General features: G+C 41.5%; 1 protein-coding gene across 1 annotated transcript; it reads left to right on the top strand.

Moving 5' to 3' along the window:
- The first annotated feature begins 2,198 nt into the window (after positions 1-2,198).
- On the top strand, positions 2,199-4,008 carry LOC146556443 (CD209 antigen-like protein A). Its single transcript, XM_085250523.1, has 4 exons — positions 2,199-2,364; positions 2,697-2,839; positions 3,288-3,391; positions 3,876-4,008. Exons 1-4 carry the CDS (start codon positions 2,280-2,282, stop codon positions 4,006-4,008), a joined length of 465 nt encoding a protein of 154 aa, XP_085106649.1. The 5' UTR covers positions 2,199-2,279.
- The last annotated feature ends 11,545 nt before the right edge of the window (positions 4,009-15,553 follow it).

Raw genomic sequence — 15,553 nt, forward strand, 5'->3', positions numbered from 1 at the left:
TGCTATATTCATATAATCCATCCCACCTCACAGGTGTGCCACATCAGGATGCTGATCTGACATCATGAGTAGTGCACAGGTGTACCTCAGACTGCCCACAACAAAAGGCCACCCTGGAATGTGCAGTTTTGTCTCACAGCAAAATGCCACAGATGCCACAAGCAATGAGGGAGCGTGCAATTGGCATGCTGACAGCAGGAATGTCAACCAGATCTGTCGCCCGTGCATTGAATGTTCATTTCTCAACCATAAGCCGTCTCCACAGGCGTTTCAGAGAATATGGCAGCACATCCAACCAGCCTCACAACCGCAGACCTCGTGTAACCACACCAGCCCAGGACCTCCACATCCAGCAGGTTCACCTCCAAGATCGTCTGAGACCAGCCACCCAGACAGCTGCTGGAACAATTGGTTTGCACAACCAAACAATTTCTGCACAAACTGTCAGAAACCGTCTCAGGGACGCTCAACTGCATGCCCGTCGTCCTCATCGGGGTCTTGACCTGACTCCAGCTCGTCACCGTAACAGCCTTGTGTGGGCAAATGCTCACATTCGATGGCGTCTGGCACGTTGGAGAGGTGTGCGCTTCGCGGATGAATCATGGTTCACATTGTTCAGGGCAGATGGCAGCTGAGAATGTCCCAGTTCTTGCATGGCCAGCATACTCACCGGACATGTCACCCATTGAGCATGTTCGGGATGTGCTTGACCGACGTATACGACAGCGTGTACCAGTTCCCACGAATATCCAACAACCTCGCACAGCCATTGAAGTGGAGTGGACCAACATTCCACAGGCCACAATTGACAATCTGATAGACTCCATGCGACGATGTGTTGCACTGCATGAGGCAAATGGTGGTCACACCAGATACTGACCGGTTCTGGGTCCCCAGGCCCCCAATAGCGCAAAAAACTGCACATTCCAGGGTGGCCTTTTGTTGTGGGCAGTCTGAGGTACACCTGTGCACTACTCATGATGTCAGATCAGCATCCTGATGTGGCACACCTGTGAGGTGGGATGGATTATCTCAATATAGCAGATGTGCCCACTACCACACATTTGGACTGATTTGTGACCACTGTTTGGGAGGGATGGTTATATTGTGTATCTGGAATGAATTTTAGGTCTCTACGTCCATCCCATGGGGAATGGGAGCAGTAACAAAGGTGTTGCGTTTATATTTTTGTTGAGTGTATGTTTGTGATGTGCTGTATAAGATAGTTTTCCTTTGATCGAAAAACAGATAAAAACAGAGACATTGCATTACAATAAAAAGTGATCATAATCAGTCTTTTATGAGTGCAGACCTGGGTTGGCTGAAAAATAAAATATACTGCATCAAACTATCATGAGCTCTAGTGTCTTTTTTCACATTTTTGATATTTTTTCTGTTGAATGTTGGTGGAAGAGTTAGGAGCCTTACTCTGCCCCATTAATAAATACATTTTCACAGCACTATACAGTATTTAAAGGTTTAAGATTTAAATGTCTTAGTCAGAAATCTACACTATTCATTACTGTGTCTTTTCATATGGATATATACACAGCTCAAGAACAGGTCTAGTTTCAGTGGTAGCATAGCTGCATAAACCACATATTGACTAGGGGACTTCCTCTGAACTTAAAACTTTAGAATCAACCGAAACCAGTGAGATTCTCACACTTCACATGTCCTGTGCCACAGAGCTGAGCTCAGAAATAATCCACATCCTTTCATGCAATGGAGGAAATTTATGTCAATGAACGCTATGTCAAACCTGCCAACAAGCCATCTATAAAAAAACCCACAGGTAAGAAAGAAATTACAAATATTTAAAGTTTACATTGTTCAATCTGTTATTACTATTATCACCCCCCTTCACCACAAACACTTTTTTTTTTTTTAACTTTTCAGCTCCAAGAAGCTACAAGAGAAGCTTTTATTTAGTTGTTATTCTCTCGTTGGGGCTGCTGGCTGGACTTCTCACTCTTGCTTTCTACTGTGAGTTGTGTTGTGTTGCTTTGTTGTTGTTGTTTTCTTCTGTTATATATATAACATGTTTCATTCCATAATGGCAAAATTCCAAATTATTTTTGATTAGCTCGATTATAAATCAGCAACAGTGTTCTTTTGGCTCTCAAAAACATCTTTACTTATTTATCTGTATTTCAGACAAAAACTCCTCACAAGATTCAGCTGAATATCTCTCAATGAATAACAAACTTTCCTCAATAACCGAGGAGAGAGACCTTCTAAATGCAAATGTCTCTGCAGTTCATAACCAACTTTCTTCTATGACTGAGGAGAGAGACCTGCTGAAGGCCAACCTCGCTGAAATGACCAAAGAGCTGGAGAGACTGCAGAGTTTGTTCAACCAGAGTGAGTCCTTGTCTGAGCTGTTGTGTGTCTTTGTAAAAAATTTACACTGAAATTCAGTGATTCCGTTTTCCAGTGATAGATGGAAATATTTTCTCATTATATCTGAACTGACAGAAATTTAAGAAAGCAAACTTTAATCTTCATGGATATGTTTCACATGAATCATTGTCATCATTGTTGCATCTCCTCTGCATTGCAGTGTCAGGATCACAAGGCCTTTTATATATAGATGTTATAAAATATAGATTCCAGTTAATTAACAGAGACCAAATAAAGTATTGCTGAATGTTCCATGTTGATCTTTAATATTTCTTATTTGATGTTTCTTCCAGAGAAAACCTGCCCTACAGGATGGAGAAAGTTCAGTTGTAGCTGTTATCTCCTCTCTGAAAACTCTGGTTCCTGGCATTCAGCTAGAAAACACTGCACAGACCAAGGAGCAGATTTGGTGGTGATAGACAGCCCTGAAGAACAGGTACAAAGTTCATTGTTTTTTAATGAATGTTGACTTTCAAACCCCACGTTGTTATGAACATGACTTTCCCAATTTGAATAAAAATGTTTCCATAAAAATTTCATCATTTGACTAGTTTAACAAGGAACTATCAAAATAAAACAGCAAACATGAGACTCAGACTGAGACATGGACTTGACACTTGAAGAACAGACATGAAAGCATAACATGACTAGATGTGACACAAGGAACACAGGGAAGGCACAGACACAGAAACCAGGAGACTAGAAACTATGAATTACAATGAAGTCAACGACTATTAATAATTCAAAAACACAAAACATGGAAATTCCCCCATTACACTGAAATAGCATTGGGTATAAAGCTGATGAGAATCTGTAGCCAAAGAGACAGAAATAAAAAGAGTCTAGTGATTCATAACACAAATGTTTGTGTGCTTGTTGGACAGAACTTCATCGCTTCATTCACCCAGAAAGAGACTTGGATTGGTTTAAGTGACATAGAACAAGAGGGCACGTGGAAATGGGTAGACGGAACGCCTCTGACTCTGCAGTAAGTCTTTGAGTTCAACCAATATATTAAATATATTTGTAATAAACAAATATTTTTATAAATAATATTTATTTACTAAGTAAATATATATTTTTTATATAAATAAAGAAGTAATGTTTTTTAATTTATGTACTTCCTTGGTGAAGTTATTTCATCAAGAAAATAACTTCATTGACAAACCTAGACACCAGGAACTGAAGATCTTAGAGACTGTTTTGGCCTTATCCGGACATGACTTGTTATTAACTAAACATTTTTGATGAATAATGGAAGAAAAAAAAAAAACAGACCCAGGAGAAAACAGTCAATCCTATCATCCGTCCATCCATTTTCTTAACAACTTAACAATTTATTATTAGAGACAGAGGGTTGTGCATGTATCCATAATTCACAATGGGTTAAACATCCTATCAGTAGTCATTTTTCCCATATTGTTTTATATCTAATTCAAAGATATTAATGTTGTTTTTTATTGACTCACCAGATACTGGGCATCTCTTCAGCCTGACAACCTGTTGTTTAGAGAGAACTGTGCTCATATCAGATATCAAGGAACTTCCTGGAATGATGAAAGATGTGAAAATTCTCTCCAATGGGTCTGTGAAAAACTACTGTAACAGCTGAATTTGTTTGAAAATTAGATTTGTACATATTTTTCAAATTAGGCTATGATAGTTATTTCATTAGCATTTTTATATATCCTTTTCTGAATAAGTATTAAGATTTAGTGAAAAACAACCCTTGAAATATAACTATGCCTATAGTAACGAGTAACTGACCCATTTTATTTGGATAACACTTCTATAAACATACAGTCGCAGCACAAAGTTTTACTTTAGAGAATCAAATACAGCTCCTTATTAGGAAGAAGATAAAGACTGTAGTACCTGTCATAAAAAAAACAAAACAGAAAACGACTGTGGCCTGCTTCAGTGTGCTCAATGTGGTTTCAGTCAATAATTACCGTCACTGGGGAAATGGTGTCACCATGTTTTGAATAATTCTGTGATATTTTTATTGATAATGTTGGTTTGTTGCATGAGTTCTGTTTAGATTCTTTCAGTGGTTGTAACAGTGTTTTGGCATCTCAAAGATTAGACCTAAGAGCTTTATCTAGGGAGGACTGTTAAAATTGTTACATTTCAGTCTGCAACATTTGGGCATATCGAGTAATTTGCCATACAATATTAGAATGTTTTTAGTTTGAAACATAGCTAAAATGTGCAGACATGAAACAGCACACAGTGGATTGTACTGGTTGAAATTTGCACTGCATTTGCATTTCATATTGCAAATGTGCTCACTTGCTATTGTTACTGCTGAAAGCATTTAAACTAATGTTATCTTCACTTTATTGTTATTATTCTAGTAGAAAAACTGAGATTATTTTCTCTTGCTGTGTGTGTGTTTGTGTGTGTGTGTGTGTGTGTGTGTGTGTGTGTGTGTGTGTGTGTGTGTGTGTAGGGCATTTTACTGTACTTATGTGTTTTTCTTATTTTTTTTAATCTACTGTACAGATTACAGAAAAAAAATGCTTTTACATACATAACGCATTTATTTTGCATTCTACTTGCTAAAAATCTGAAGCAGAAAATGATGAAGTCTTGCCATTGTTATTTCAGCTTTTTTAATCATTAAAAACATACATTTTCATGATGCATTATTATTGAAATGTAGTTTCCTCAGCATGTGTTTGACAGATATAACATTGTGATTCATCTTCAGAAAAGTGGACAGAAAAAGAGTTTGACTTCTGTGTCTTTTCACATGATTATGCAAACCCATAGAACAATGATATACCCGGCCTGTGATATGTACAAGAGCAGGAACGTTAACACCGCCAAGCAGCTTTCATGAAAACCAGTGGGAATGCAGCCACCAGGGGGCGAAATGGTAATGGACGTTCATTCACTTCCTGCACATACAGTCCAGATCAAAAGTGGCTGCAGAATCACAGAGGCTGGCTGTGTGAGCTGGTCACACTTTATACATGTAGAGAAAACATGTTGTCAGTGTTTCTGTTCAGGGACAGTCACCCAGCAGCAGCAGAGCCACTGAGAACATGTTGCTACTAAAAATCTACTTCTCTTCTTCTGCTGCAGCCAACTGCAATATATCAAGTCTTCATATTAGTCTGGGAGGAAGTTTAGTTTGATTACAGATGGACACTGACAGAATGCACAGAAATATGGATTAAAGTGCCAGTCATTGGGTAAAGTTTGATTTGTTTTTAATGAAAAAAAAAAAGTAAAAACAAAATCCAAAGTGTTTTCTTTTATTCAATAAAAACCTTTACCCCAAGTTACTAAAGTCATTAGTTTTGCATTGACTCATTCTTTTCAGGAAAAAAAAGTTTCACAAAGCTGTTTTTTTCATAGTTAAATTCTCTTGAATTCATCAGTGGTATTAGGGCTCCTCCTCTGCTGCATGTTATAATTGTTTAGGCACCGAGGGGTTCCAATTCAGCTGTACCGATGGCTTATTAGGCCCTGCGACAGACTGGCGACCTGTCCAGGGTGTACCTAAGATAGCTGGCATAGGCTCCAGTGCCCGCCACGACCCTGAGAAGGATAAGAGGAAATGAACGGATAGATGGATGGATGATGGCTGATTACTGTGAGTCTCTGGTTCAGTAATACACAGTAGTGTCTTCAGGGTGCACAATTTATCCAGCTACAGTCACTGCTGTCGTTTCAGGAGATGATAAATCAGCACTGGACTGACTGAGAGTAAGAGGTGCTACTACTATTGAAGTAAATCCACTGCAATCCTATTGTAGCATCGTGGCTCAGCCAAGCAGCATACATGTGAATACTAAACCCTAAATATATACAGACCAGTCCGTGGGATTCTCCAGACCTTTTAATCACTATTTCAGACAGAATCAGTGTTTGAGTATTAGTACCTACAAATAAAGAAATAAATGGCTTCTGTATTTCAAGCATATCATTCGTTATGGGGTCATAATGTTTGCAAAATGACTGCATTGTCCTTACCACTCCAGTAAACTAAGAATAAGGAAAACAACCATTAAGTCAGAATGATTCTTCATGGAGGCCATTGGTCTCCGCTATAGTCTTTTATGTATTTTTCATTCCTTGAACATGTACATATACACCAATAAAAAATTTAAAGTTAAAAAAAAGAGGAACGTCTAAGCATCACTAAATCATTTCCTGTTAAGCAGCTTTATTGTATTTTTTAACTGTGTTGCTGAGTCACAGTTAATTCCTGTACCAATGGGGTTAAAAAAAAACAGCTGAAAAGAGTGTTAATGTCTTTTGATGTGCTGACATTTTGTACAACAAATCTCACTCTTGTGTGTTAAACTTATACCTGGTTGGATTCTGATCAGTGTTAAGCCATTAAACATAATTACCTTGCAGCAAAATCACATATGAATTATGATTCTGTGTTTAACCCTTAGTACACTTATCAGCATTTCTCTTATTGAGGATGTGTTGGCGACTGCCTGAGAGCACTAGCTGCCACTACTCTCACCCCAGATAAAGGCAATCCCATCCTGTCCATCCTCCATCCTTTTCCTGTCTAATCCAAGTGTTTCGATAATATTTTTCACTAAACCCTGAGTATTTACAGGTCAGTCTGTGGGATTCTCCAGGCCTATAGACCTTACACTATATTTTGTATTTTTGTAAGTTTGTTCATTGCAGACAAAAACTCTTTTCTTAACTCATTCTGTCTTTTACTAGAATTTAAAACCTTCTGCTCTCAAAATCAGCTTGTGAATATTAACATGGAGACAACAACATGCATGACAATAAATATCCATAGAAAAATAAATCTGGTTCTGCAGTTATTTAGTGACATGTGAAGGGGATTTATGACATTATTAATTCAATTCAATTCAATTTTACTTACAGTATATAGCGCCAAATTACAACAGTCGCCTCAAGGCACTTTATATTGTACACTAGATCGTACAATAATAGATACAGAGAAAAACCCAACTATCATATGACCCCCTATAAGCAAGCACTTTGGCGACAGTGGGAAGGAAAAACTCCCTTTTAACAGGAAGAAACCTCCTGCAGAACCAGGCTCAGGGAGGGGCGGCCATCTGCTGCGACCGGTTGGGGTGAGAGAAGGAAGACAGGATAAAGACATGCTGTGGAAGAGAGACAGAGATTAACAACAGGTATGATTCAATGCACAGAGTTCTATTAACACATGGCGAGTGAGAAAAGTGACTGGAAAGGAAAAACTCAATGCATCATGGGAATCCCCCGGCAGCCTACGTCTATTGCAGCATAACTAAGGGAGGATTCAGGGTCACCTGGTCCAGCGCTAACTATATGCTTTAGCAAAAAGGAAAGTTTGAAGCCTAATCTTAAAAGTAGAGATAGTGTCATGGTCCGGAGTCTGTGACTCCGTGTTTATGTTTAGTCTATTAGTATTCTGTGGTTTTGGTTACCTTGGGTGTTTGTATTCTTTTGTTCATGTTCCTATGTTCTGTGTCCCCCAGTCTGTGTTAAGTTGGTGTGTTATGTCATTGCGTGTATGTGTTTCCTGTTTTATTGTGAAGGTCTGCGTCTTATGTGAGTGTTTTCAGTTTGCCTCCCTAGTCTCGTCATGATAATCACTCCCAGCTGTGTTCCCCACCTGCGTGTAATCTCCCTGTGTTCTCTGGGTGTATTTAAGTTGTGTCTTCTGTCATGGTAGTTGCTGGTTCGTCTGCGTTATTTTCCTCGCCGCCATTCTGTGTTTATTCCTCCAGCTTCCTGGTCATTCTCCCTGCAAGGTACCCTCGTTAGTGTTCTGGTTTCGTGTTTAGTTTAGTTTTCCCAGTTTAGCGTTATTACCGTTCTGTTTCTCGCCACCCCTTTTGTTGTTCTTATCCGGTTGTAAATAAAGCTCATCCTCCACTTAAGCAGTCTGCATTTTGGATCCTATTTCATATTCCACACGGCTTGCCCCGGCAAACCGCGACAGATAGTGTCTGTCTCCCGAATCCAAACTGGAAGCTGGTTCCACAGAAGAGGGGCCTGAAAACTGAAGGCTCTGCCTCCCATTCTACTTTTAAATACTCTAGGAACAACAAATAAGCCTGCAGTGCAAATATCACCCTATTAGAGTGAAGTGCTCTAATAGGGTGATATGGTACTACAACTTCATTAAGATAAGATGGGGCCTGATTATTTAAGACCTTGTATGCGAGGAGAAAGATTTTGAATTTTTCTGGATTTAACAGGAAGCCAATGAAGGGAAGCCAAAACAGGAGAAATATGCTCTCTCTTTCTAGTCCCTGTTATTACTGTTGTTGCAGCATTTTGGATTAACTGAAGGTGTTAAGAGATATACTCTAAAACACTTCTTCAGTAGAGGCTCAGAGAAGAGAAACACACAGAACTTCTTGCTAGCAAGGGCAGCCTCCAGAACTGCGACTCTGAGAAACTGCCCCGGTCTTTATTTATACTTCAGTGTGTGTGTGTGTGTGTGTGTGTGTGTGTGTGTGTGTGTGTGTGACCCCATAAACGACTTCCCTAAACCAGTTCATCTTTTCAAAAAGCACTTAGACTAGAACAGATATAGCTACGTTAATCCTACCGTAAAAAAATAAGACAAGGTACGACCTCTGGAGCATGAGCTGAAGCTCAGCATCATAGCCCTGTCCTCGTCCAGTCTAGAGGCTCTGGTCCTCTCCCTCCACCGAGTGCTAGATAGTTTTTCAGCGTCACTCTGAGACAGGATATTTCTAATTTTAGAGATGCTGTGCAAATGGAAGAAAGCAGTCTTATATATTTGTTTAATATGTGCATTGAAGGGCATGTCTTAGTCAAAAATGACTCCAAGGTTCCTCACAGTCAATGTTCCCTCTAAGCTGCGCGTATGCGCAATTGCGCACTGCTGGCACGGTCTCTGCGCACAGAAAAAAAAATCTAACCTGAATTGAAATTAAAATTAATACGTTGTTATGTATATGTGTATATATGTTTTGCAGTGTTAGTCAGTAAGTGACTGGCTGCTCCAGTATGGGATTAGAACAATGCCACCTTATCCCACAGTCCAGCCAATGATGCGTTTCACATTCGTATATACGCAACTAATCAACATCGTTGACAGGCTATGACAGCGTCCTTATGTGCAGACACCGGTGTTTTAGCTAGCAAAGCAACGTGGCTGATGTTAAGTGAAGCCACGTTAATGACAACGTGTACAACCATTGTCTTTGTTTTTTAAGTTAGTTTTCAGCGTTTCTAAATCGGCAAAATCATCACCATTGGGTACATTAGGTATGACAGTGACACTCTTGTTTCTATTGGTTTACAATGTACTCACAATTCGAAGTTTTTAACTCCGGATCCGAGCTGGCCGAGTGAGATCTCGAGGGAGAACAAAGGGAAGCGGCGGCGGCCTAGAGGGAAGCGAGCCAGCGTCAGGAACAGGCTGAGAGCTCGTGCACACCGCACACCTCTGCCTAGCATCCTGCTCGCCAACGTCCAGTCACTGGAGAACAAGCTTGACGACCTCAGGGCCAGGATAAAGTTCCAGAGAGACATTCGGGACTGCAATCTCCTCTGCTTCACCGAGACATGGCTGAACCCAGCGGTGCCGGACCACGCCATCTAGCCGGCCGAGTTCTTCTCGGTTCACCGCATGGACAGGACACGGGACTCGGGGAAGTCAAGGGGAGGCGGCGTGTGTTTAATGGTGAACAACAACTGGTGCAACAGTGCGAACGTTGTTCCTCTCACACGCTCCTGCACACCAAATCTGGAACTACTGTCCATCATGTGTCGTCCTTTTTATCTACCTCGGGAATTTACATCGGTCATTGTAAGTGCCGTTTATATTCCACCACAAGCGGACACGGTCACCGCCTTATGCGAGCTGCATGAGGCACTCACACAGCACCAGACACAACACCGGGACGCTGCGCTTATTGTGACGGGGGACTTTAATAGCGCCAACCTCAAACGCGCAGCGCCGAACTTTTATCAACACATCACCTGCCCCACCAGGGGTGAAAGGACACTGGACCACTGCTACACTACGGTCAAGGACGGCTACAAGGCACAATCCCGCCCCCCGTTTGGCAAATCTGATCACGCCGCCATCTTCCTCATGCCAAAATACAAACAAAGGCTAAAACAGGAAGTTCCGGTTCAGAGGAAGGTCGCGCGCTGGACGGATCAATCGGTGGCCGCGTTACAGGACGCACTCGATGACGCAGACTGGGGCATGTTCAGAAACAGCTCCGACGATGACGTCAACGTGTTTACGGAAGCGGTTGTGGGATTCATCGGGAAACTAGCGGATGATACCGTGGAGACAAAGACTATCACAACGTTTCCCAACCAGAAGCCGTGGGTGGATAAAACCATCCGCGACGCTCTGAGATCCCGCACCGCTGCCTACAACACGGGACTCATGACGGGGGACATGGACCCGTACAAAGCCGCGTCATATAACGTGCGGAGGGCGGTGAAAGAGGCGAAGGAAACTAGAGTCACAACTCCAACAGAGTGACTCTAGGAGCCTGTGGCGGGGACTAAGGACAATAACGGACTATAAAGCACCAAGTATGACGAACGCGGCCGTGACTCTGGCAGACGAGCTGAACACTTTCTATGCTCGCTTCGAGGCTGCAGCTAAGGTCTCCAACAATGCTAGTGTTAGCGGCGCTAACGGCTGCAGACAGGAAGATACTGCCAGCACCGGAAACGTGCTCGTCATCTCCGAGCATGAAGTAAGGAGAGCCTTCAAGAGAGTGAACACCAGGAAAGCAGCAGGACCAGACGGCATCCCAGGTCGTATCCTAAGAGACTGCGCATACCAGCTAGCTCCTGTGTTCACTGAGATATTCAACATCTCTTTATCTCAGTCGGTGATCCCCACATGCTTCAAAGAGTCCATCATTGTTCCTGTCCCGAAGAAACCCCACCCTGCTTCTCTCAATGACTATCGCCCTGTAGCCCTCACCTCAGTAGTGATGAAGTGCTTTGAACGCCTGGTCAGAGACTTCATCATTTCTTCACTACCAGACACACTGGACCCACTACAGTTCGCTTACCGTCCAAATCGTTCCACAGACGATGCCATCTCTCATCTCCTCCACACATCACTCACTCACTTGGACACTAGAAGGGGGAATTATGTTAAAATGCTCTTCATAGACTACAGCTCTGCATTTAACACCATAATTCCCTCCACACTCACCACCAAGCTGGAGCATCTGGGACTCAGCTCATCTATGTGTCAGTGGATCTCCAACTTCCTAACTGGCAGACCACAGGCAGTAAGGATGGGCGGACATGTCTCAGCCTCCACCACTCTCAGCACTGGAGCCCCCCAGGGGTGTGTTCTGAGCCCCCTGCTGTACTCTTTGTACACATATGACTGTGTGGCCACTACCAGCTCCACCACCATCATCAAGTTTGCTGACGACACCGTCGTGGTGGGCCTGATCTCTGATAACAACGAGACGGCCTACCTGAAGGAGATTAGGAATCTGGAGAACTGGTGCCAGAGGAACAACCTCCTTCTAAACGTCAGTAAGACAAAGGAGCTGATAGTGGACTTCAGCACTAAGCAGGAGAGGAACTACCAGACCCCCGTCATCAACGAGTGCCCAGTGGAGAGAGTGGACAGCTTCAAATACCTCGGAGTTCACATCACACAGGACCTGTCATGGTCCTGTCACATCAACACCGTGGTGAAAAAGGCCCGACAGCGTCTCTACCACCTCAGACGCTTGAGAGACTTCCAACTGCCCTCCAAGGTGCTCAGGAACTTTTACTCGTGCACCATAGAGAGCATCCTGGCGGGAAACATCTTAACCTGGTTCGGGAACAGCACCATGCAGGACAGACGAGCTCTACAGAGGGTTGTGCGGTCAGCTGAGCGCACCATCCGCTCCGAGCTCCCTGACCTGCACTCAATCTACAGCAGGCGGTGCTGGACCAAGGCCAGGAAGATCGTGAAGGACCTCAGCCATCCCAACAACAGACTGTTCTCTCTGTTGAGGTCAGGAAAGCGATTCCGCTCCCTGAAGACCAACACAGAGAGACTGAGGAGGAGCTTCTTCCCGCAGGCGATACGGTCTCTCAATCACACCACCACACAGTACTGACCCACACATGCAGTTCTTACACACACACTGGACTTTCTGGACTTTGGTTTTGCACAACACTGGTCACTATATTCTTCATTTCCGGTTAATACTTGTACAGCTGCTGTTATTGTGTATATATTTATTTATATTTGCCTCTGTCAGTGCGCCCCAGGGTGGCTGTGGCTACATTGTAGCTTGCCATCACCAGTGTGTGAATGTGTGTGTGAATGGGTGGATGACAGGTTGTGTAAAGCGCTTTGGGGTCCTTAGGGACTAGAAAAGCGCTATACAAATACAGGCCATTTACCATTTACCATTTATATTTAGATTTCTTCATACATTCTTATATAGTTCTATATTGTGTATTGTGTATTTTGTTGTACAGTTATTTTATTTTCAACTTTAATTTATATATTTATCTTTATCTTATTCTTCCCAGTTAAATTTACCCTTCATTCTAATTTGTGTTGTACAGTTATTTCATTTTTAACCTTAATTTATATTCTATTCCTTCCTAGTTAAATTTACCCTTTTTAATTTTTCATATTTATTTCCTATCTTATTCATAGCCTTTTCCTTTTTTGTTTTCTTTAGGTCACGAGCAGTTGTCCAAGCATTTCACTACATATCGTACTGTGTATGACTGTGTACGTGACAAATAAAATTTGAATTTGAATTTGAATTTGAGATGTGAGCAGGACAGACGGAACAATTGATGGAAAAAGTGTGGACTTTATACCAGTTTTTAAATTGTGTTGATAGGCCACGTAAAACCAGAGTTATGATAAAAATATCTGCAATGTTTGGTTTCCTTGCTGAATACTATCGTTGTTTATATTTACTGCGGGAAGAAACGGTAAAAACGGCGTTTTATAAGGAAAACGCTCGAAAGCACTCTCCGCCTGTGAGCAAAAACAAAACCAAAAAAAACCCCCACCCTTTCCCATTGGTGGAAAAATATACCATGCCAACCAATCAAAAAATGATATGGCAACATGGCATTTAGTTTTTTAGGAAGGGGGGAAGGTTTAGGAGTGACGGTGGTGTTTTGAGATGTGAGAGATTTGCGACGTTTAGCGCAAATCTTGTGTAGTTAGTGTGTAGTGTAGTCAATAGTTTTCTTGTGTGCGTCAGAACAACGAGGCGGCTACTGAACGTTACAGGTGTTACAGGAGTGATACATCTCCTGTTGTCAGGCCTGCAGGTATCAGGCTGTTGTTCTCCTTTATCTCATAGTGGACAGAAATTATTTTTGGGGGTGGCATAAAAAATTTACAATATATATAATATATATAATATACTGTATTTTGCAGACAGAGAGTTACAGGACTCTCTCCCAGACCACAGACTCATACTTATAATACAAGTCAGAAAAAAAAAGAAAGTTGTGTTTTCAAAATTGGAGTTCAAGTTATTTTTACTTCCAATAGTGTTAACATACTACACAGGTCATGAACAAGATTTTTTTTTTCATCTTCATTGTAAGTGGGCTAAAGCAGTTAATTAAAAGTAGTCTAACATAAATGTAAATGCTGCAATTTGATTATTTTAATAAACCTTGTAACCTGGATGGATTCGATGCTGGCGTGACCACAGTGCACACGTCTAATGTTGCTCACAGTGGTCCAAGGGATCGCTCAGGGAGTTTATGTGTTCACTCAGACACATGAAAAATTAGAGGGAACATTGCTCACAGTGTTACTGGAGTCTAAGGTAATGCCATCCAGAGTACGTATCTGGTTAGGTACCATATTTCTAAGATTTTCAGGGCCGAGTAAAATAACCTCATTTTATCTGAATTAAGAAGCAGAAAGTTAGCGGCCATCCAGGTCTTTATGTCTTTAAGACATTCCTGCAGTTTAACTAATTGGTGTGTGTTATCTGGCTTCATGGAGCTGGGTGTCATCTGCATAGCACTGAAAATGTATACTATGTCTACTAATGATACTGCCTAAGGGAAGCATGTATAATGTAAACAGAATTGAGGTCTGAACCCTGTGGAACTCCTTAATTAACCTCAGTGTGTGAAGAGGACTCTCCATTTACATGCACAAATTGCAGTCTGCTAGATAGATATGATACAAACCACTGCAGTGCAGTACCTGTAATATCTACAGCATGTTCTAATCGCTCTAATAGGATATTATGATTAACAGTATCGAACGCTGCACTGAGGTCTAGCAGGACAAGCACAGAGATGAGTCCACTGTCAGAGGCCATAAGAAGATCATTTGTAACCTTCACTAAAGCTGTTTCTGTGCTGTGATGAGCTCTGAAACCTGACTAAAACTCTTCAAATAAGCCATTCCTCTGCAGATGATCTGTTAGCTGTTTGACAACTGCTCTTTCAAGGATTTTTGATATGAAAGGAAGGTTGGAGATTGGCCTATAATTAACAAAGACCCCTGGGTCAAGTGATGGCTTTTTAGGCCACAGCTTGAAGGCCTGTGGTACATAGCCAGTTATTAGAGATAGGTTGATCATATTTAAGATTGAAGCATTAATTAATGGTAGAACTTTTTTGAGCTGTCTTGTAGGAATGGGGTCTAAAAGACACGTTGATGGTTTGGACTAAGTAATTACTGAAGTTAACTCAGAAAGATCAATTGGAGAAAAAGACTTTAAATGGATATCAATGGTACTAAAAGTAGCTGTAGATAATATTACATCTGTGGGATGATTATTGGTAATTTTTTCCTTAATGGTTAAAATTTTATTTGTGAAGAAGTTCATGAATTCATTACTAGTTAACATTTAAGGAATGGTTGGCTCAACAGAGCTCTGACTTGTTGTGAGCCTGGATACACTGCTGAAGAGAAACCTAGGATTGTTCTTATTTTGTTCAATCAATGATGAATAGTAAGATGTTCTCAATTTTCAGAGTGCTTTCTTACAAAGCAGCAAACTATTTCTCCAGGATAAATGATGTTCCTCTAAATTTGTGTTACACTATTTCCTCTCCAGCTTACGAGTTATCTGCTTTAAGGTGCACGTTTGAGAATTATACCAGGGAGTTAAGTACTCCTGATTTGATTTAATGTTAATGTAGCAGTCAAAGGAGCTTGCAAAGAAAAGCGTCTGGACTT

The sequence above is a fragment of the Mchenga conophoros genome, linkage group LG16 (assembly GCF_057382185.1).
Source record: "Mchenga conophoros isolate Kocher_MC1m ecotype Shallow Benthic linkage group LG16, M_conophoros_male_GT1.1, whole genome shotgun sequence".
Taxonomy (NCBI): domain Eukaryota; kingdom Metazoa; phylum Chordata; class Actinopteri; order Cichliformes; family Cichlidae; genus Mchenga; species Mchenga conophoros.